The sequence below is a fragment of the Aotus nancymaae genome, unplaced genomic scaffold, assembly GCF_030222135.1.
Source record: "Aotus nancymaae isolate 86718 unplaced genomic scaffold, 86718_ANA_hifiasm-v0.15.2.pri h1tg000058l, whole genome shotgun sequence".
Taxonomy (NCBI): Eukaryota; Metazoa; Chordata; class Mammalia; order Primates; family Aotidae; genus Aotus; species Aotus nancymaae.
In genome coordinates, this window is record NW_026988472.1 from 37,414,070 (window position 1) to 37,434,496 (window position 20,427).

General features: G+C 35.5%; 1 protein-coding gene across 5 annotated transcripts in view; it reads right to left on the minus strand.

The window, feature by feature from the left end:
* CNKSR2 (connector enhancer of kinase suppressor of Ras 2) overlaps positions 1 to 20,427 on the minus strand; it is a 298,887-nt gene that overhangs the window by 166,375 nt on the left and 112,085 nt on the right. For all 5 annotated transcript variants that reach the window (XM_021674795.2, XM_021674793.2, XM_021674792.2 and 2 more), the window contains exon 6: positions 3,284 to 3,403. In XM_021674795.2, the coding sequence (XP_021530470.1) occupies positions 3,284 to 3,403 (120 nt within the window). The remainder of the gene's footprint in view (positions 1 to 3,283; positions 3,404 to 20,427) is intronic.

Genomic DNA, 20,427 nt, shown 5'->3' on the forward strand with positions numbered 1-20,427 from the left:
TTCCTCCTTTTTTCTCTCTCTTTTTAAAAACCCATTAATTAATTCTAGAGCTGACTTGCACAGCTCCCTCTCTCCTGCTCAGGTTGCCAAAATGACATTTGCTTCTCTCTGTCTCCAAATGTTGGTTAACCAACAGGAGCCAAAGCAACCTCTCAGTTAAGTTGGTAGAATAAGGCATACTTGGTGATGGTCCAAGTACCTAAATAGAAAAAGAACTCCTTGAGGCCAAGAGGTTTCCCCAAGGATGACCCCAGTCCCTTCTTCTCTATTCAGCTTGTGTTTTGGCTCTGATACAGCTTTGTTGTTTCAATAGCTCTCATTTTCCTTCCTTTAATTTTCTGCTAATTATTGTTATTTAAAATCATTTTAGAAGAAAGTTTCATAGGGTTCAATCATAACTAAGGTTGTTTCTCACCAGTCCTTATAAAACTTTAGGACTAACAAACCTAAGAAACTCTAGGAGACTTGATTAATTAAAAGATGATAAATGATGTATACAGTTTATCAGCAGGCAAACAAATCAAACCTTTTGCCTATGAGAGATGTTCTGTCCTAAAATTGGCAGAACACCTTCTGCAGATATTTCTAAGCTAATTAAATTTTATTAAATCTTGGTATTCTCCCATCTCTTCCTATTTCTTTCCTTCATTTACCATTTAGACATTTACGATGGCCAATTACCAAAATCCTAAATCAAAATCTTAAAATTGGTTTATTTCAAATGTGACTGTCTAAACTTACTTAAACATGACTGAGTTTTAAAACGATACCTTGAATAAGCCATGTAAATTCTGTTTAGTACTTCCCCTTTGATATGAATCACAAAAAATAGTTTTATACTTAACTCTTTGTATTAATATTCAACATTTTAGGTTTTTCTTTTCCATTCTTTCACTTCTCAGTGAAGTGCTGCCCATTGTCCTTTAAAAACGAATTTCTCTAAATAATTCCGGTTTTAAAGTCATCCTCCTAAGCTTCTCATATCTCTCTTTAGCAATTCAAAATTTGAATATGGAATAATAAAAAAAGCTTTGTTCAGATGCACTTCATTTAGATTTACCTGGACTTAAACCCTGCCTCTATTATTTATTACCTATATGTGATATAGAGCAAACTGGTGAATATGTGCAACTTTATTTTCTCAGAATTAATACCTACTCTACAGAGTTGTGAGGAAAATAACCTGGCAAATAGTGGGCACTCATTTCTTTTCTCTTCTAGCTCTTTCCCAGATTATTTAACTGAATCTGGTTCTTAGCATTTTAAGTTCCCAGATCTACCTCTTTCAAATGAAAACAATAAAGGACCTGTCCAGGGCTATACCTTCCTTTAAAAAAATCAAGATTTTGGCCAGGCGAGGTAGCTCACACCTGTGATCCCAGTGCTTTGGGAGGCCAAGGCAGGCAGATCATGAGGTAAGGAGATCCAGACCATCCTGGCTATCAGGGTGAAACCCAGTCTCTACTAAAAATACAAAAAATTAGCCAGGCATGGTGGCACGGGCCCGTAGTCCCAGCTACTGAGGAGGCTGAGGCAGGAGAATCACTTGAACCCAGGAGGTGGAAGTTGCAGCGAGCCAAGATTGCACCACTGCACTCCAGCCTCAGCAACAGAGCAAGACTGCGTCTCAAAAAAAAAAAAAAAAAAATCAAGATTTCATAAAGTCCATTAATTAGCATTGTTTTGACTTACTTCACAAGGGTATTTCTCCCAGTGATTTCCGTGGAAATTAGAGGGAAAAAAAATCAGGCTTTTTTTCTTTTTAGAACCACAGACTAAGAGCCAGAAGGAGCTTTAAAGAAGATCTACTCCTCTCTCCCACCCACATGACTACATCAAGGCCAAGGTGGTTAAATTTACTTCCCACCTCTTTAAGATCACTCTCATAGTTATATTTTATGTAAGTGATTTGTATCTGGGTGTTCTGACTTCTAGTTTAATACGATGTTGTATTAGTTAATTATTTTTTACTCGAAAAAAATCATGCTTAGGGGGCTTCCTTTACCTTATAACTACTAAAAGGTGACATAATAGAAATGACAATCTTTAATGCTATAGATTGAAGTGTTTTTTTAAAATAAAACTGGACTTTGTAGAGGTAACTAAAAGGAATAAAATAATTTTAGATTATAAGTATTGCTTAAAAAGTTCATAACTGTAATCAATGTTAGATATAACACAGGTTACAATGATGGCATGCTATGTCTGATATGCTGATTTTCATCATATTTCTTCCCAGGTAAACACCCATAAAAGCCACAACAGCACTAGGAACTATAGATAACCAGAATTAATTGCCACATATTCGGAGAAAACTTACTCTCTAGAATAGATGGCCTCAAACTGAAAAATCAGTGGTAGTCAATAAAGGCTTTGCTTTCTGAACAGTTAAGATAGATGTATGAAAAAGAAAAGCCACAGGAAAAGTTAAACTTGTTTAGAGATCTTACAGAATATATTATCTGAATTCAATTATTAATGCTAGTTGCCAAGATTTCTATTTTTCAAAATACCATTAATTGGTAAATTCATATACAGGGAAAAAGTGGAAACACTATAGCACCAAACTAACATGTAATAGTTGTGTAGTAGTTAAGATATTCTGTAGCCAGTTTCTTGTTTTTTGTCTCAATATCAAGTTTTATATGCTTTCTTTCTACAGACTTATTTTTTTTTAAATCTCTCTCTTGGGTTATATCTAGAACCAATACATTTTTTAATCAGGTGAACAAAATATAAAACATGATTATATTTATTACAAAATTAAAAAATACAACTCATAGACATGTAGTGCTGGCAATATCCACTTGCTTACTTACCCTTCTAAGAATGAGTGTGAGTTATAAAGAATATCAGTTTTGTTTAGCTAACCCACCCTAGGGGAAGCAATAACTATTAAAACCAGAACAAACCAAAGTAAACAAACAAAACACCTACTTTCATGAGCAGGTAACATTGTGGTGTTTATTATAAAACTCTTAAACTTCCTTTAAACCTAAGGAACTTTGGTGAGGGGGTGAAAGAATGTAATCGAAGCTAAATGATTACCAAATTAAATTAATTCAGAAGTCACCATTTTCAATTCTCCTTCATTTTCATTTATCTTCATAAAACTTCTTATCATGCATCACAAACTTCCACTACCATAACTCCTCTAGGAAAAAAAATACCAAAATGTTCAGTGTCTGTTGAAATTCAGATTCCCACATTCAGAGGCTGCTTTGGCCACATCATTAGCTGTCTACTGATGGATGGTGGTTTTGATAAACATGGTATCTCTTACCAGCCCTTCGCTTGGTTTGATGTTTGCCAGCTGAATCACTTCCAGGTGAGCAGACTGTGAAACCAGAGGATCGGATGACAGGGATATGATGTGGTCACAGACTCCAGAAAGAGTTTTACACTGGAAGCAAAAAAAAGAAAAATAGTTGTGGTAAATATGTGTTGTAAGTAACATACAAATCACCTTTTGTAATAACTTTTTTAAAAGGAAAAATAAAAGAAACAGTAGAAGAAAGTAACTGGCATTTTATTCTGCAAAATCTGTACAAAGAAATTCAGGTGAAAAGAAAACACATTTACACACAACACACCTATATTCCATATAATAACTACATGCCAAAATATTCGTTAAAGTTATGGTTATACTGTTTCTATTATTTGATTTACCATACCTACAAAAAATTGATAGTTTCTAAACAATCTTAATCTGAGAACCTCTTGATTACAACCATCAGACTGAATCGAACATTATAAAAAAATCTCGATGACTTTTAATTCACGATCAGAAAAGTAAAAAAAAATCTGGCCAAGATCCAGGAAAGATGAATCTCTGAAATATGCTTAATAAACTCTTCCTACTTATTTATCCAGCCTTTCCTGCTCAACTTTGTATAGTTTCACACCTCCTCCAAAGTCTCAATCCTTCTTTCTCAGCATTCTATGATCAGTCTGAAACTGTGCAACTATCTTATTCTGAATCCCTCTGAGGCAGGTACCATACTCTACTCATCTCTGTCTTCTTATCTTTTTCCCTCCACCCCCACCTACCACCCACATCAGGTAGACAAATCCTAGAAAATACAAAGTACTCAATAAATATTAGTTAAATGAACTGAAGAGCAAATGAGCTTAAACAATTAGTAGAGTGGCTTTACAAAGGTTAGAAAGCTAGTGCTTTTGTCAGAATAAATCCATTCATACTAACTGTATGAAATAATAAATGTAAAATATGTGCTACAGCCTTCATAGTATTTTAAGACTTACACATGCCAAAATCATGAAGAAAGTGGAATATGAGCTGGGCATGGTGGCTCATGCCTGTAATCTCAGCACTTTGGGAGGCTGAGGCAGATGGATTACAGGAGGCCAGGAGTTTGAGACCAGCCTGGCCAACATGGTGAAACCTCGTCTCTACTAAAAATATAAAAATTAGCCAAGTGTGGTGGCAGGTGCCTGTAATCCCAGCTACTTGGGAGGCTGAGGCAGGAGAATAGCTTGAACCTGGGAGGTGGAGGTTGCAGTGAGGCAAGATTGCACCACTGCACTCCAGCGTGGGTGACAGAGCAAGACTCCATCTCAAAAAGAAACAAACAAACAAAAGAAGTGGAATATAAGTGATAAAGCTTGAAATATACCTCCCTAAAATATGCTGGTCCTCAGATGCTTCACAGACTCTCATTACTGAAGTCTGGTTTTCATCATTTGAAACTTATTTTTTGCTTTAACTGTAGGAGGAACTATTATTTTGCAATCAAGGTATTATCTTCTATTCATCTCCAACATGTTACATTTGTTCTGTAGCCACTGTTATTAGTCAACTGTGAGGTAGGTAGACAGTGTTAAGCCAAAATATCTGAGACAAGTCTCAGTCAATTTAGGAAGTTTACTTTGCCAAGGTAAGGACATGCCCGTGACGCAGCCTCAGTAGGTCTTGATGACATGTTCCCATGGTGGTTGGAGTACAGCTTGCTTTTACACATTTTAGAGAGACATGAGACATCAATCAATATGTGTAAGATGTACATTGCTTCAGTCATGTAAGGCAGGACAACTCAAAGTGGGGCTTCCAGGTTAGAAGTAGATAAGAGACAAAAGGTTATATTCTTTTGAGTCTTTGATCAGCCTTCCACTGAATATACAATTAAGTCTGGCTCAGTGAATCTGCATTTTTACATAAATAAATAGGGCAGAGGAAGCAGATATGCATTTGTCTCAGGTGAGCCTCAGAGGAATGACTTTGAGTTCTGTCTGTCCTTTGTCCACAAGGTATTTCCTTGTTGGCACATTGTGAGGGAGGTATGTAGCTTCTTATCTTTGTAGCGATCTTATTTAGAAATAAAATGGGAGACAGGTTTGCCTGACATTGTTCCCAGCTTGACTTTTCCCTTGGCTTAGTGATTTGGGGATCCCGAGATTTATTTTCCCTTCACAACAGTTTCTCCTGTCTGGTCAAGATAATAAGAATTCTCTTTTTATTTACTGTGTTCTGTCCTTGGTCCATGGCCGTACTTTGTGCTGGGCTCAGTTTCCTTACACTAAAGAAACTGTCATGCTAAATTTCCCTCATTGTGCTAGTGCTTTTTGCATCTGCTTCTCAAGTCTGTACTTTTATTGTGTTTATCAGCTCCTAAAGATAGACAGACAGCCTCATGGTACCAATACCCATGGAAAGAACATGGGCTTGATCTGAAGACAGATGTGGGCAATCACCACACTGCCAATGACTGCTGTATGACTATAAACAAGTTATTTTATATCCTTGAGATTCACTTTCCTCAGATAGAAAATGAAATGAGGTAATAAAGATTACTTTATATGGCTGACATGCTAAGACAGGATAATGCATTAAAAAGAGTCCAATATGGCTCCTATCCAAAAAAGACACCCAATAAATGCTTTTTTCTCCTGTGTTGCTTTGTCAACCCCCAAAATGCTAAAATCCTACTCATGGTATGAATTATCTCGTTATTCTTAATTTAATTACCTTGCTGAGCATCTTAAAATGATCAGTAATTACACTGGTTAGTCTAGCTGCATGGCCATGATGGCACATCTCTTTACTCTCTCTGATGTTTAGGTCTCAATGTTCTTAGATACAATGAAGGTATTTACTCTGAAAAGTTGCTAGGCAAAGTGCCAACAGGAAGATCATCCCTGTGAAATAGGGAATCCTTCAGGGCCAGCCCTATGGGAAGGTGACTTGCGCAGTTGCACATGGGCCTACATTTGGTTTTATGCTCTGCTGTTGCTATCCTGGAATTCTTAATTGTTTTTGAACAAGGAGCTTGGCATTTTCATTTTGCACTAGGTCTCACAAATTATGTGGCCCATCCTGGAATCCCATTCTCTGTATTTTTAGAAATTTGTTTTAAAAATATTCATCAGCAGCCATGGAGAAAGGACAGAATGGCAGTACTTAACATATAAAAACTGGCTGCAGTTCAAATTGCTGCAGTTCAAACTGTATGTCTGACAGGAAGAAAAGTACTATGACAGTATTAAATCTTTTAACTATTCCTTTCCTTCTCTATGTGGCTATATTTTCATTCTTATTGTCTCTTTATTTCGAGTGGGGAAGATAACATTGTTAATGCTGAATGATTTCTATACAGGATACTTGGATAGAATGCTAATCTGAAGGGTATGAAGTCAGTATGTTAAAAAAAACCCCTGTGGTTTCTACAAGTTGAAGCATATTTCAAAAGAGTCCAATATATAAATAGAAAAGCAATGGATGTATATAAACGGCTCAATATATATACATTTCTTACAACATTCAAGGCCTCATACAACACTCTTGTAATGAACAATAGTAGCTCTCCTATTCAGGCACTGGTAGTTCATAGAAGTGGGGTGGAAAAAGGAAAGGCAGAAATAACAGACTGTAGACATTTTAGGGAAAATAAAATACTAATTAGATTCATCATATTAATTTGCAAAAATTTTTCCTCAGATTCCTCTTGAATGATTTTGTTTGGCAAATGCTTGGTAAGTGCTAGGTGTTAATGAGGAATACAAAAGGTGAGTAAACACACTGACTTTACCAGCAAAGCTATCAGGATTTAATAGATTAAAGACCTTAAAAAATAGAGTTAGAAAAGAAACTCCATTAGAACTTTGCTTTGTGTTTTAGGGATAATATACTAGAACATTTATATTGCAGCATTTGGCACTTAACTAAATAAGCCAATTAGAAGGGGTATAAAATGGCCTTGCTTTACATGCTAATTCTATACTCATTACTGCATCATACATCAAGTTACTGCAGGAAACCACATTAGCAGTACTATAGGAAAGTTCCAGGGAGTTATTTAACATGCTTTTATAAAACCTGAATTTGGTCAATGCTATTCATTAAGTGAAATCATGTGAGATATTATATTATTACAATTTATATTTGAAACCCAATATTATCTATTACTACCCAAGCATATTCTAGAAAAAGAAAATTATAAAATAGCAAGAAAAATACGTTTTCATTATAATTCAACATTATTATTAGATATCATTTGTAGATCACCTACCATGTGTCTGGCACAATGCTAAATACTTCATATTTATTATCTCGTTTATCCTAATAACAACTTCCTAAAGTAGGTATTATTATAGCCAGTTTAACAGATGCAAGGAGGAGGCTAAATAAATAGACCAAGGTCATTATCATAGCAGAAGGAACTGAATTCCTAATCATTATTGTGCTAATTCTGTTTCTATGCTTAGCTCTGGACTTCTTTTTTTGATCAATTTCATTTTGTATTGTTTAAAATCAATGTCTGCATTAGATGGATTTATATAATATGTTTAAATTACATAATATAACAAAATATAAGGCAGGCCTGCAAATGCTCTTGCAATTTCGAATGTAGTTTAGATATGGAAAAGAACTGAGACAGTGAAAGACATGGCTCTCTGGGAAAAGTTAATGCAATTTTACCAGCAAAAGGACAACTCTATACTAGCTAGAAGAAGACTAGTAGCCACTGTTTAAAAGAGATTATTTGCTATTTTTGCAATATTTATACCAAAGGACTTTGTTTTTGAGATGGAGTCTCGCTCTGTCGCCCAGACTGGAGTGTAGTAGTAAGATCTCGGCTCAGTGCGACCTCCGTCTCCCAGGTTCAAGCGATTCTCGTATCTCAGTCTCCTGAGTAGCTGGGACTACAGGCCCATGCCACCATGCCCAGCTAATTTTTGTATTTTTAGTAGAGACAGGGTTTCACCATATTGGTCAGGCTGGTCTTCAACTCCTGACCTCAGGTGATCCACCCACTTTGGCCTCCCAAAATGCTGGGATTGCAGGCTGGAGCCACCATGCCTGGCCCTCAAATTCTATTTATCTTTATTTCTAAAAATAGAAGAAAAATGTGTGCCTATAATTAAAGACTAGTAAATGATATGCCTTAAATAAAGCTAAAGAGAACATGAAGTGGAAATAAATGTTTAACTGACTCTCTGGATTCTGTTATAAACTACCCAAGATGACAAAGGATTAATGACTGAATAACAGTTAACAGACAAGGGTAGCCATGACTTAATCTTTTAAAATGAACGAGTGCCATATGCTGACTTTTATGATATTGTGTGATTTTTTTCCTCAGGTAGTTTATATTAATTTCAAATGTGAATTAATATAATTAATACATCATATTCTTATGCTGAAATGGTAAGTTTTTATATTCTGTTCTAAACTATCTATCTATACACACACACACACACACACATATATACACACACACATATACACTTATACACACACACTGGTTTACCTAAATATAAGTTTTATAAGGAAAAAAGATCTGAGCAGAACATATTTAGGATAAAAGAAATAATGATTCCAAAATAGCTGTAAAAGCAACATTTTAGTTAATGTGGAGATACAAAAAACAATAACCTCACATTAATATATTAGCCAATAATAAGATAGCATTCTTTCATTGTATCTGGATAGATTTCTTTCATTATCTCTGAATTTATCAGATACTTTAAAGAAAGATTAATACATGAAGTTTTAGCTATTGTTTTTTTAAAAAAGAAATGCAGAAAGTGTTCTAAGTGCAAACAGTGGTAAAAAGCTAAGGAACAGAAAAAAAGTCTTATGTCAGTCTGGAAGCACACTCAGGCATTACTGAGCTACTTAAAGTATTTTATTGCTTTTCTAAGTAAGTGGAGTACTGTTCAATTATTCTTCCAAGTATACTGAAACAAATGAATAAAAATATCTTCAAATTAAAATATCAGAAAATTCATTTGATGCAGCAAAGAACTTGAGGCTGATATGGTTAACACAAAGCTTTACAAAAGGAAATTTATACTTTTTGAGTATATATGTATATACAAGGAACAGGAGTACAAAATATAAAACCAAGATAAATTAAGGAAGCAACAAATGGAAATATATTTTAAGATGGCAATAATGATGTGAAAGTTACAATTTAAGTACAGTTTAAACAATTCAGGTTTATTATCAATAGCATGGAAAATAGTAATGAAAATTTATTTTGATAAATAATGTGTACATGTTTAAATATTTATTGGTATAAATATTTCAATTAAAATGTCTAAAGAAAAAATGTTTTTATTTGATTGTTTTATTTGAATATTAGTATAATTCAGTATGATAAGTTCTGCAACTCTGTGCCAATGTAGGATGACATTTGCGTTGTACTGGGGGAACAAGGGAAGCTTTGTTTTTTAATAAAATATCATACATTTATTCTGATATTAAATTGTGAGAACTCTACGTATATGTCTCACTAAATATAGTATGTTTAGTATCTTAGTACTTAACAGATCTCTGTTGAGCTAGAAATTTTGATGGTTCCCTAACAAGACACAAGTATTGAACAATCATAGGTAACTTTGAAAAAGCAAAATTCAGAAACAATTTAAATTAGTATTTAAAATTATTATTCTATATACATATTCTCCAAAACAGAAAGAATTTCTCGTTCATATGAGTAAAGAGAATTGAAGGAGAAACAACTTTGTAAACTTGAAAAACTAACATAATAGAATAAAACTCCAATTTTAATCCAATATTAAAATTATATTTATATACAGCAAAGATTAAGATTTTCAAATAGCTTCAGGAAGCAAATAGTTGCAAGTAAATAAAGGTCATTTGAGCTTCATCCCAATAAGGCCTGGAAAACTCCTACAATCCCTTTACATTTTAAACTCTCAAGGTGGGAAAAACACAACAAAAACCACCAGCTTTTATTAAGCCATTCATGCCTTCAGGGATCACTAAGTGTCTGTTACATGATTCAAATGGCAACTACTACACTTAAGGATTTCATAGCCTGGGATGGTTGTTTCTGCTAATGTATTTGGTTTCATGCTTAACATCACTGACACTGAGTATGCTGCCCTTGTGTTCCTGATAACAGAAAAGAAGCAATGACCCCTAAGAGCCTATTATGCATTAAAACTAGTAAGTCAAAATTCATGATCTTAAAAGCACCATTTCCTTCTAATTTCTTACATTTTCCCACATTAAAACTTAAAGGTCCTAAAGTTTATTGACAGTGTTAGTCCTGTTACTACAAGCTTCTAATTACTTAAATCCTTATATTCATAGAATTTTGAGACAGATGATTTAAAATCATTTTGTTCAATCTTCCTGAATGACACTTGGGGATCCCTGAGAGGTTAAGTGACATGCACAAGTCACACAATAAAATTAATGGAAAAGTCAGGACTAAAACTCAGAAGTATTGATGCTTAGTCAAATGCTCTTTTCACAATGACATGTTGTTGCCTTTAATCAAAAAAGTCTTTATAATAAATAAGACATGAATCTAATAAGTTAGGAGGTAATATAGTATCTTATATTTAAATTCTCAAAAGAATTGTTTTCATATTTATTCGCCATTGGCTACTAGTCTCTTTTTGGTTTTATTTTTAAAAATACATTTTTTTGTTTTTATTCATTATGAGTTGAAATTTAAATTAATGATACTGTAATAGGTATCTATAGCTGTGTAACAAATTACTACAAGGTTGGAGGCTTAAAGAAACACACGTTCTCTCAGTTTCCATGGCTCAGGAGTCCAGGCACTGGAACCAGTCCCAGGTCTCATAAGCCTGAAACCAAGGTGTCAACTTGGCTACACTCCTACAGGGAGGTATAAGTAGGGAAGAATCTGCTTTCAAGTTCATTCAGGTTGTTAGCAGAATTAATTTCTTTGTGGTCGTATGACTGAGGTTCCCACTTTCCTGTTGGCTGACATCTGGAGATTGTTCTCAGCTCCCAGAGGCTATCCTCAGGCCCTCACTGCGTGACCCCCTCCCACAGGCCCTCTCACAACATGGCAGCTGATTTCTTCAAGGCCAGCAAGATAATATCTACCTCCTTTGAATCTTGTTTTAAAGGGTTCACATTATTAGGTCAGGCCCACCAAGATAATCTCCCTTTTAATTTTATTAAAGTCAACTGACAAGAGACCTTAAATACATCCTTGAAATCCATTCACTTTTGCCATAGATCAAAACCTAATCATGAGAGTGAAATTCATCATATTCCTTAGTCTCAACCACACTGAAGAACAGCGCAATTATACACCAGGGGGCAAGGGTCCTGGGGGCCATCTTAGAATCCTGTCTACCATAGATGTTAAAGGAAAAGCATCAATAGAAAGACATAAAAGAAAGTCACTGAAATTAAATGCCTATAATTTATGACCTTAGAATTAGATTTCAAAGTCATCTATAGAGGCAGCTATAGTATAGTGATTAAAAGCCTCAGATTGAATAGTAACTTCACTACTTACTAGCTCCATGATCTAGGGAAAGTTTTTTTTTTTTGAAAGAAAGAAAGAAAAAGAATAAAGAAGAGGAGGAAAAAGGAAGAGAAAGAGAGAGAGAGAATGGGAGTATTGCTTTCTTGCCCAGGCTAGAATGCAGTTTAGTAATGGGTATTGAAAACCTCTTTTATACCAATAATTATACTTGATATAAACAGGAAGGAATAAGGGAAGAAAATAACAAACGAGCAGCCAACCAATATTGCATTTAAACCTATGAAATGCTATGCGATTACTGAGGAGTGATTTACTTCCAATTATGTAGTCACTTATGGAATAGGTGTGAGGTGGTAATGTATGTTTTATGTATTTGAAGTGGAGAGTTCTATAAATGTTTATTAAGTTTACTTGTTCTGGGTCTGAGTTCAAGTCCTGGATGTCCTTGTTAATTTTCTGTCTCGTTGATCTATAAAATCGTTAGCTCTTCTTGTTACATTGATCCTTTTGCCATTATGTAATGTCCTTCTTTGCCTCTTTTGCTCTTTGTTACTTTAAAGTCTACTTTATCAGAGGCGAGAATTGCATCTCCTGCTTTTTATTTGTTTATTTTTACTCTCTGATTGGTTGATAAATCTTCCTCCTTCTCTTTGTTTTGAGTCTTTGTGTATTGTTGCATGTGAGATGGGTCTGGATGCAGCATAGCAATGGGTTTTGGCTTTTTATCCAATTAATTAGAATATATATAACTTTAATACTAGCATTTGATGCTAGCTGGCTGTTTTGCCCATTAGTTAGTGTAAATTTTTCGTTGTGTTAATGTTCTTTTCTTTTTGATATATTTTTGGAAAGGCTGATATTGGTTGTTCCTTTATATGTATAGTGCTTCTCTCAGAAGCTCTTGTAAAGCAGGCCTGGTGGTGGTGAAGTCTCTAAGTACTTGTTTGTTTGCAAGGGATTTAATTTTTCCTTCGATTTTAAAGCTTAGTTTGGCTGGATAGGAAATTCGGGGTTGAAAGTTCTTTTCTTTAAGGATGTTAAAAATTGGTCCCCACTCTTTTCTGGCTTGTAGGGTTTCTGCTGAGAGATCTGCTGTAAATCTGATAGGTTTCCCTTTATGGGTAACCTGACCTTTCTCTCTGGCTGCCCTTAGTATTTTCTCCTTCATTTCAACCCTAATAAATCTGGCGATTATGTGCCTTGGGGTTGGTCTTCTTGAAGAATATCTTTGTGGTGTTCTCTGTACTACCTGGAGTTGAATATTACCCTGCCTTGCCAGGTTGGGAAAATTTTCCTGAATGATATCCTGAAGAGTATTTTCCAACTTGGATTCATTCTCTTCATCACATTCAGGTACACCTATCAAACGTAAATTAGGTCTTTTCACATAGTCCCATATTTCCTGGAGACTTTGCTCATTCCTTTTCATCCTTTTTTCTCCAATCTTGTCTTCTCGTTTCATTTCACTGAGCTGGTTCTCGACCTCTGATATCCCTTCTTCTGCTTGATCAATTCGACTGTTTAAACTTGTGCATGCTTCGCGAAGTTCTCGTGTTGTGTTTTTCAGCTCCATCAATTCACTTATATTCCTCTCTAAATTGTCCATTCTCGTTAACATTTCGTCAAACCTTTTTTCAAGGTTCTTAGTTTCTTTGCATTGCGTTAGAACAAGTTCTTTTAATTCACAGAAGTTTCTTATCACCCACGTTTTGAAGCCTGCTTCTGTTATTGGAACATACTCGTAATCTATTAAGTCTTGTTCCGTTACTGATGAGGAATTGCGATCCCCTGTAGAGGGAGAGGCATTCTGATTTTGAGTATTCTCTGCCTTTTTACGCTGATTTCTTCCCTTCATTATATATTTATCTGTCTGTTGTCTTTGTAATTACCGACTTGAGCAGACGTCCAACTTGTTGATTCCCAGCGCCGAAATCTGAGCAGTCCACTGCGCCGGCCAAAATAGCGGTGTTAAGATTGATGGTGCTTTTCTGCCCGGGAATCTCCGGACTCTGCACCAAAAACTGGCACGCTAAGGCACCAGCAAAACCGCCGCGCCGGCCACAAGAGTCGCCCTGGCAACACGTGGGGCTCCTCTGCTGGGAATCTCCTAGTCCGTGAGCAACTAATATTCGTCTGAAAGTGTGGCGTCCTCTCGTTCTCTGCGCTTTCACTGAGAGCTAGGAGCCCGAGCTGCTAGTGATCAGCCATCTTGGATCTCTCTCCTGGGGAAAGTTTTTTAATCCCTTTGTGTGCCTCAGTTTCCTTATCTATACAATTGGGATAAAAATAATACCAATCTTACTGTATTGTGAGGAGGACTAAATGAAACAATAACTGATATTTATTGAGAGCTTACTATATTTTAAGTATTCTTCTAAGTCATTTACATGTATTAACAAATTTAACTCCCACAACTTCCCTAAGAAGGGAATACTGCTATTATCTCTATTGTACAGATGTAGAAATGGAGGCACAAAGGTGTTAAAAACTTGCTCGAGGTCACACAACTTTTAAATGGCAGAGCCAAGTTACAACCAGGCAATTTTGCTTCAGTTCCTGCTTGCTTAACCACTGTGCTTTGAACACTGCTTGGCACGTAACTATCAAATATTTTAATGCCTAGTGAGCCCAAACATTGAGATAATAATACGACCTAAAAATTATACTTCAAAATAACAATCATCTAAGAATGATAATGTCAATGCCAAAACAGTGAGAAAATGTCAGTCCCAAATATATACCTCCTTTGATGAGCAAGAAGTAGACCCATGGCACTTCCAACCTACTTTCAGCTACTTACCTGAAACAATCTGGTATGAATTAAGAGTTGGGATAAGAGGCTTCACCACTACTCTCACTTCTGATAGGGAAATAGAGTAAGCTGGAAACCAGAATTGGATCTGGGACCATCTCAATTCTATTTATCTGCTGTTTCACAGGCAGGAAACAGAGACAAGCGGGCTTGTGGCAGGTTCCCAAGAAGATGAAAAATCACTCATTAGAGGACACACAACTTTCAGGCTCAAGAAAAAGAATAGTCTGGACATATTGGTAGCTCAACTAAGATGTAGGTTATTAGAAAAATGTTTTGATTTTTGTTTGGATTTTATATTCAAATAAGAGTGAAGCAGTTCATAATAATTAGATGAGCTTCTGGAAATTTAAGGCACTATATATACACTTTATGGGTAAATATTGGGAACAAACTGCAGAGATCTGGGAGCGATGTCTTCACTTATAGTTGAGAAATGTGAAGTTGCCATATGTAGTTTTATGGAGGTAAGAACTAACCACACTGCCAGTTATGAGTTTTGTGGTTCTCAGCTCTAAATTCATCTTCAGTGCTTGCTCTGTGATAATGGATTGGACTCTAAGCATTTATTTTGTACATAAGCACACTGTTAAGTTTTTGTCAATAGAGGGCAGTGGAGGGACACAGCAAAGAGAAGAAGGTTTCTAGGTTCCCCATGGGCTTTCTTTTATTTTTTCTTGTTCCTGCTGCAGGGTCCACTAGCAGCGCATATTTGTGGGGATATCGGTAGTACTGTGCCCCAGCTGCATGTCCAGATCACGCAGTCCCCCAGTGACCTTGCAGCCTCGGCCTAGGCTCAGTGATCAACATGCTCTCCAGACCTGTTACAGCATCATCCTAACTCTTGCTGTGAGCCTTCCCAGCAGCATCACTTGTCTACATCCTGGAAGGCTGTCTTCCACTTGCCTGGCAACTGTGGATGAGCTCTGATCTAGGCAACCCAATGAAGCTGCAGCCACACCTTCTTAGCCTTGGTCAGGGTGTTCCACTTACAAGATATCCTTCCTTGGGTACTAGTCCTCAGTTGTAGGGCATGGTGTAGGGTGCTCCTTACATGTTTGCAGGTATTTCTTATCAAAGTTTATAATTATTTATATCAAACTTCCTTTAAATTACTGTGTGGCTTATGTTTCCAGACTGATTCAATTATCTTGTCGAAAAAATTTTTACATTGACAGTGACTATAACTGCACTTTAAAAAATGCATAGCATTGATCCAGCTATCTCGCTACTGGGTATCTACCCAAAGGAAAATAAATCATATCAAAACAATACTTGCACTTTTGTGTTTATTGAAGCACTATTAACAATAGCAAAGGTATGGAACTAAACAAGCTAAGTGTCCATCAACAGACTGGATTAAAATGTGATATACATGTGTGTATATATATGTCTCTGTGAGTGTGTGTTTGTGTGTGTGTGTGTGTATACACACACCATGGAATACTACTCAGCCATAAGAATTATAAAATCATGTCTTCTGCAGCAACATAGATGGAACTGGAGGCCATTAAATTTTAAATGAAATAACTCAGAAAGAGAAAGTCAAATACCACGTGTTCTCACTTATAAGTGGGAGCTAAAAAATGTATATATGTGGACATAGACTGTGGAATGATAAACACTGGGGACTCAGAAGAGTGGAAGGGTGGGAGGGGGTAAGGGGTGAGAAATGACTTAATGGGTACAATGTACACCATTCCGGTGATGGCTACACTAAAAGCCCAGATTTCACCACTATGCAATATATCCATGTATCAAAACTGAACATGTGCGCTCTAAATTTATTTTTAAAATATGTAGTGTCCTTGGTCATATGTAGGGTGGTCTTAAATAAAGACAGTCCTTCAATTTATCACTTTATGTGGCCATACTGCTTTCTAATGATCTTGTACATTTGTCACCAATTAATTATGGCATTTAGACTTTAAAAGCCACACATACTCCAAGCTCCCAATTTAGTCAGAAAGGCTAATTTCACTTGTTTACAGCTAGTAAATGACAGAACAGGGTCAGGACACCTAACCTTTTAACCCTCAGACTGGTACTCTTTCTACTATAGTATTCTGCCTCACTTGACTCCGCAACAAAAATGAATACTACTGTGAGGACAAGGATTGTACTCTCAGAGTCAGTATGCATATAAAAGCACTTTGCAATGCATAATGTGTTCAGCAAATGCAATGTTAGCAAGAACACCTATATAAATAAATATATTGCCTTATAAAATGTCTATCTAAATCACAATCAGAAACACTAAAACCAGATTATATTAATTCTTCACATAGGCCACACACATTTTCTTTTTGTCCCAGGAAAGACAAACATCTTCCACCTCCATCATGTTATATCTGGATTTTTCCCTTTTCCTTTCTTGCATGAGGCATCAGTTGTGGAGAATTTATAGTTAAAACAATTTACAATGCAATTAACCACCAAGTGTCAAAATCTGAAAACAATGTAATATAACACTAAAGAATTGAATGCCTATTTCAGCAATATTTTTAGCACGTTTCTTCAGGCTGACCACAAAGATAGTAAAGGGAGCTGAGATAGAACGGTCACCTTAACTTCAAAAACATAAAGAAGCACCTTAGGCTTTTCATCTATAAAACTCAGTATTAGAGTTCATGTTTTAGTGATATTGACCATAAATTATATGTTCAAATGCTACAGTTACCGCCAAAATCTCAACCATATTGAAAAAAAAATCAGTTTGCGTTTGGATCAAGATCATAGCTTTTAGAAGAGACTGGGCTACAGTTGGCAAAAGCTGCCTCATCACAGCATCAGAGACCTCCTGAAGACCAGTTAAAATTATTTTTAAGGATTTTTAAGTCACTAGAGTATCAATGTTTTCAAGAAATCTCTAAAGATAAGGTATTAATATAAATATGGTCACTTCTATTTCATTGTGAGGCATGCTGCTACCCTAGTATTTAAACACATCCTCAGGGTTTTGATCCTTCAGAGGAGGAAAGCTATACTTCTATAAACAATATGATATAGACGTCAGGGCAAAGACTAAAATGACCCCTTTACTTTCTCCTCCAGGCTCCTTTCTTACATCTGTTGGCTCTATGCAGTTTAAACTATTTCTAGTCTGGATAGCAAAGAAGACATAATAATCTCACCCCAGATGGAGTTTAAGGGCAAGGAATTCATAAATTTAAAGAAAGGAAAAAAATTACACAGAATGTTTATGAAATAAAACAATACTTAAGATGCCAAAATAAGCCTAATTCATTAACAAACCTAAATAACTAAAGAAAAATATAGCTTGGAGAAAAAGAGAGAGAGAGAGAAGAGAAGAAAGCATTCCTATGTTCCATAAACTGTAAAATACTATATAAGATAATATTAACACTAAAATAATAAACAGATATTTGCTATATTTATTATCTTTACACAAATAATGGGGTAAAATGCTAAAATACAAAGTTCCATATACAAGGCCACACCTTTGACTAATGTAAAAGATGTTTTTGTGCTCAGAACAACCTGATTTAAACAGAGTGACCTTAATGATTATGGCTGGACTGGGATTTCCACAAGTTTAATCAAAGCCGACAAGTGTTTCAGGCTCACCAATGAGAGCAGCAGGGCAGGGACAAGCAGAGGAAGTCTGCAAAAGCACAAGCTCTGAAATGACTTCTCAGGAGAGCTTATCACTCCAGACTCAAAGGCTGTACTGAAAGGTAGGAGTGAGGAGAAAGTATAGAACTGAAAACTCCAAATTCTCTGTAACTCATTTATTATATAAAACAAGGATCTGCACTGAGTAAAACAGATGGGCTCCAACATACCAGAGAATGTGTAATCCAGAACAAAACCTAACTGGAAGGAAAAGATCAGATCAATAAAAGTGAAACATAATACTATTTATCTTTAGTCGATAATCACTGACATATATAACTACATTGATTATCTGTATTGCCTTTTGTCCTTTATGGTTGCACTCTATTGTCTGTTCCATTGTATTTAATGGCAAATTCCAAGGAAATCCAAGCTGTTCAGTCTCCTTTTATTCATTCTCACACTTCAAATTAACAGACATCCCTGCCCAATACTGCAACCAATCTCCCTTCCCACCAGGGATTTTGGTATTCACAGCCTACTTCTTTCTGATTTTAAGCAGAAATACTCTAATTTTAGAGGTGAGAAAAGTGAACAGAAAATCTAGCCTAAGGAGTGTCCAACTCCATTCTGAATAGTTCAATATATGTACTATGAAATCGTCCTTTAAAAGCAATCAGAATTCTAAATATACTAGAATAAATATATATTTTGATACTTTTTCATTATGAAAGCAATGCAAATTAATTGAAAAAAACTGGGAAACACATGCTTTCGCCATGGTTTAATTTCTGCTCCCATGTTGTTAGTTTAATGAACTATGTTCTTAGTTCATTTTGCTCTCAGTTTATAGTGGTCTTACCTTCTTTACAGCATGGTATTCTTTTTTAATACAGGTAATATCTTTTGACTTATACTGAAAACAAACATTAAAAAAGTGTTCTTAATAAACCTGCTTCATGGGGAAGGATTTTCTTCTAATACATTGGAGTATACTTTCTCTACTCTTTCCCATTCTTTTTATTTACCCATCCTTCAATACAGATCTATTTCAGGGAAAGACACAACAGCTCACAATCTCAGATCTCTATCTCAGTTTGCCCATGTGTTGAACAGCTCTCTGATGCTGGTACAGGTTGAGTATCCCTAATCCGAAAATCAGAAACTTTTTAAGCACTGACATGATGCTCAAAGAAAACATTCATTGGAGCATTTTGGTTTGGTATTTTCAGATTAGTGACGCTCAACTGGTAAGTATGTTATGCAAATATTCCCAAATCCCCCCCACAAAAAAATCTGAAATCAGAGACACTTCTAATCTCAGGCATTTCAGATGAGGTACACTCAACCTGTATTGTCTTGTGGAATTCCTAGGATATAGCAAGTTTTCATAAGTGGTAAGTTCTCCTTCCTCTTGAAAATTGCCTTCCCTATCCTCTGTACAAAATAAAGTTTTAAGGGTAACGTTTAGGCTAAGAAAATTGATGTTCTTGTGCCTATCTCAAGCTACTATAATCTCTATTCAGTCACGTGAGGTCTCCTCCTTTTTCCTTCTAAAAGGCAGCCATCACTGGGGATGTTCTAAAAACCTATTTAACTCACAGTGCAGTGTGCTAAAGTAAAGAGGTTCCTAAGAACTATTAGTATATTACATAGGATTCTAAATATGCCTGGCACTAGAAAGATTTCAGCCATGCTCTTTAGATCAGTCAATGGTTGGTTACTAGCATTGTTTTCACTCCTTATCCATTTGGAATTCTTACTCATTTGTTAAAAATACTTATTTTTTAGAAACAATTTCTGGGTACATAGTAGGTATACATTAGGTATTTATGGAGTACATTAGATATTTGGACACAGATACACAATGTGTAATAATTATATCAGAGTAAATGGGGATATCCATTACCTCAAGCATTTATCATTTCTTTGTGTTATGAACATTCCAATAATACTCCCTCGGTTACTCTAAAATGTACAACAAATTATGTCTGACTGTAGTCACTCTGCTGTTCTATCAAGTAGTAGATCTAATTCACTGTATCTAACTATAAAATATTAATTTTAATCTAGATTTTGGGTTGCTATTCAGGCATTTCTATGGATATTTTAGTAGTTTATTTTTCTAATTAACACATATTTGTTATGCAATATTTAACCATTATACAGACACATAACTTAAAATTAATGCCCCTAAAATTTATCCTATTTCTCGCAAAGACAACCAACATTGTCTGTTGCATAGTTCCTCAAATTATTTTCTTCACTATAAATATACTGCTTTTTTACACAAAT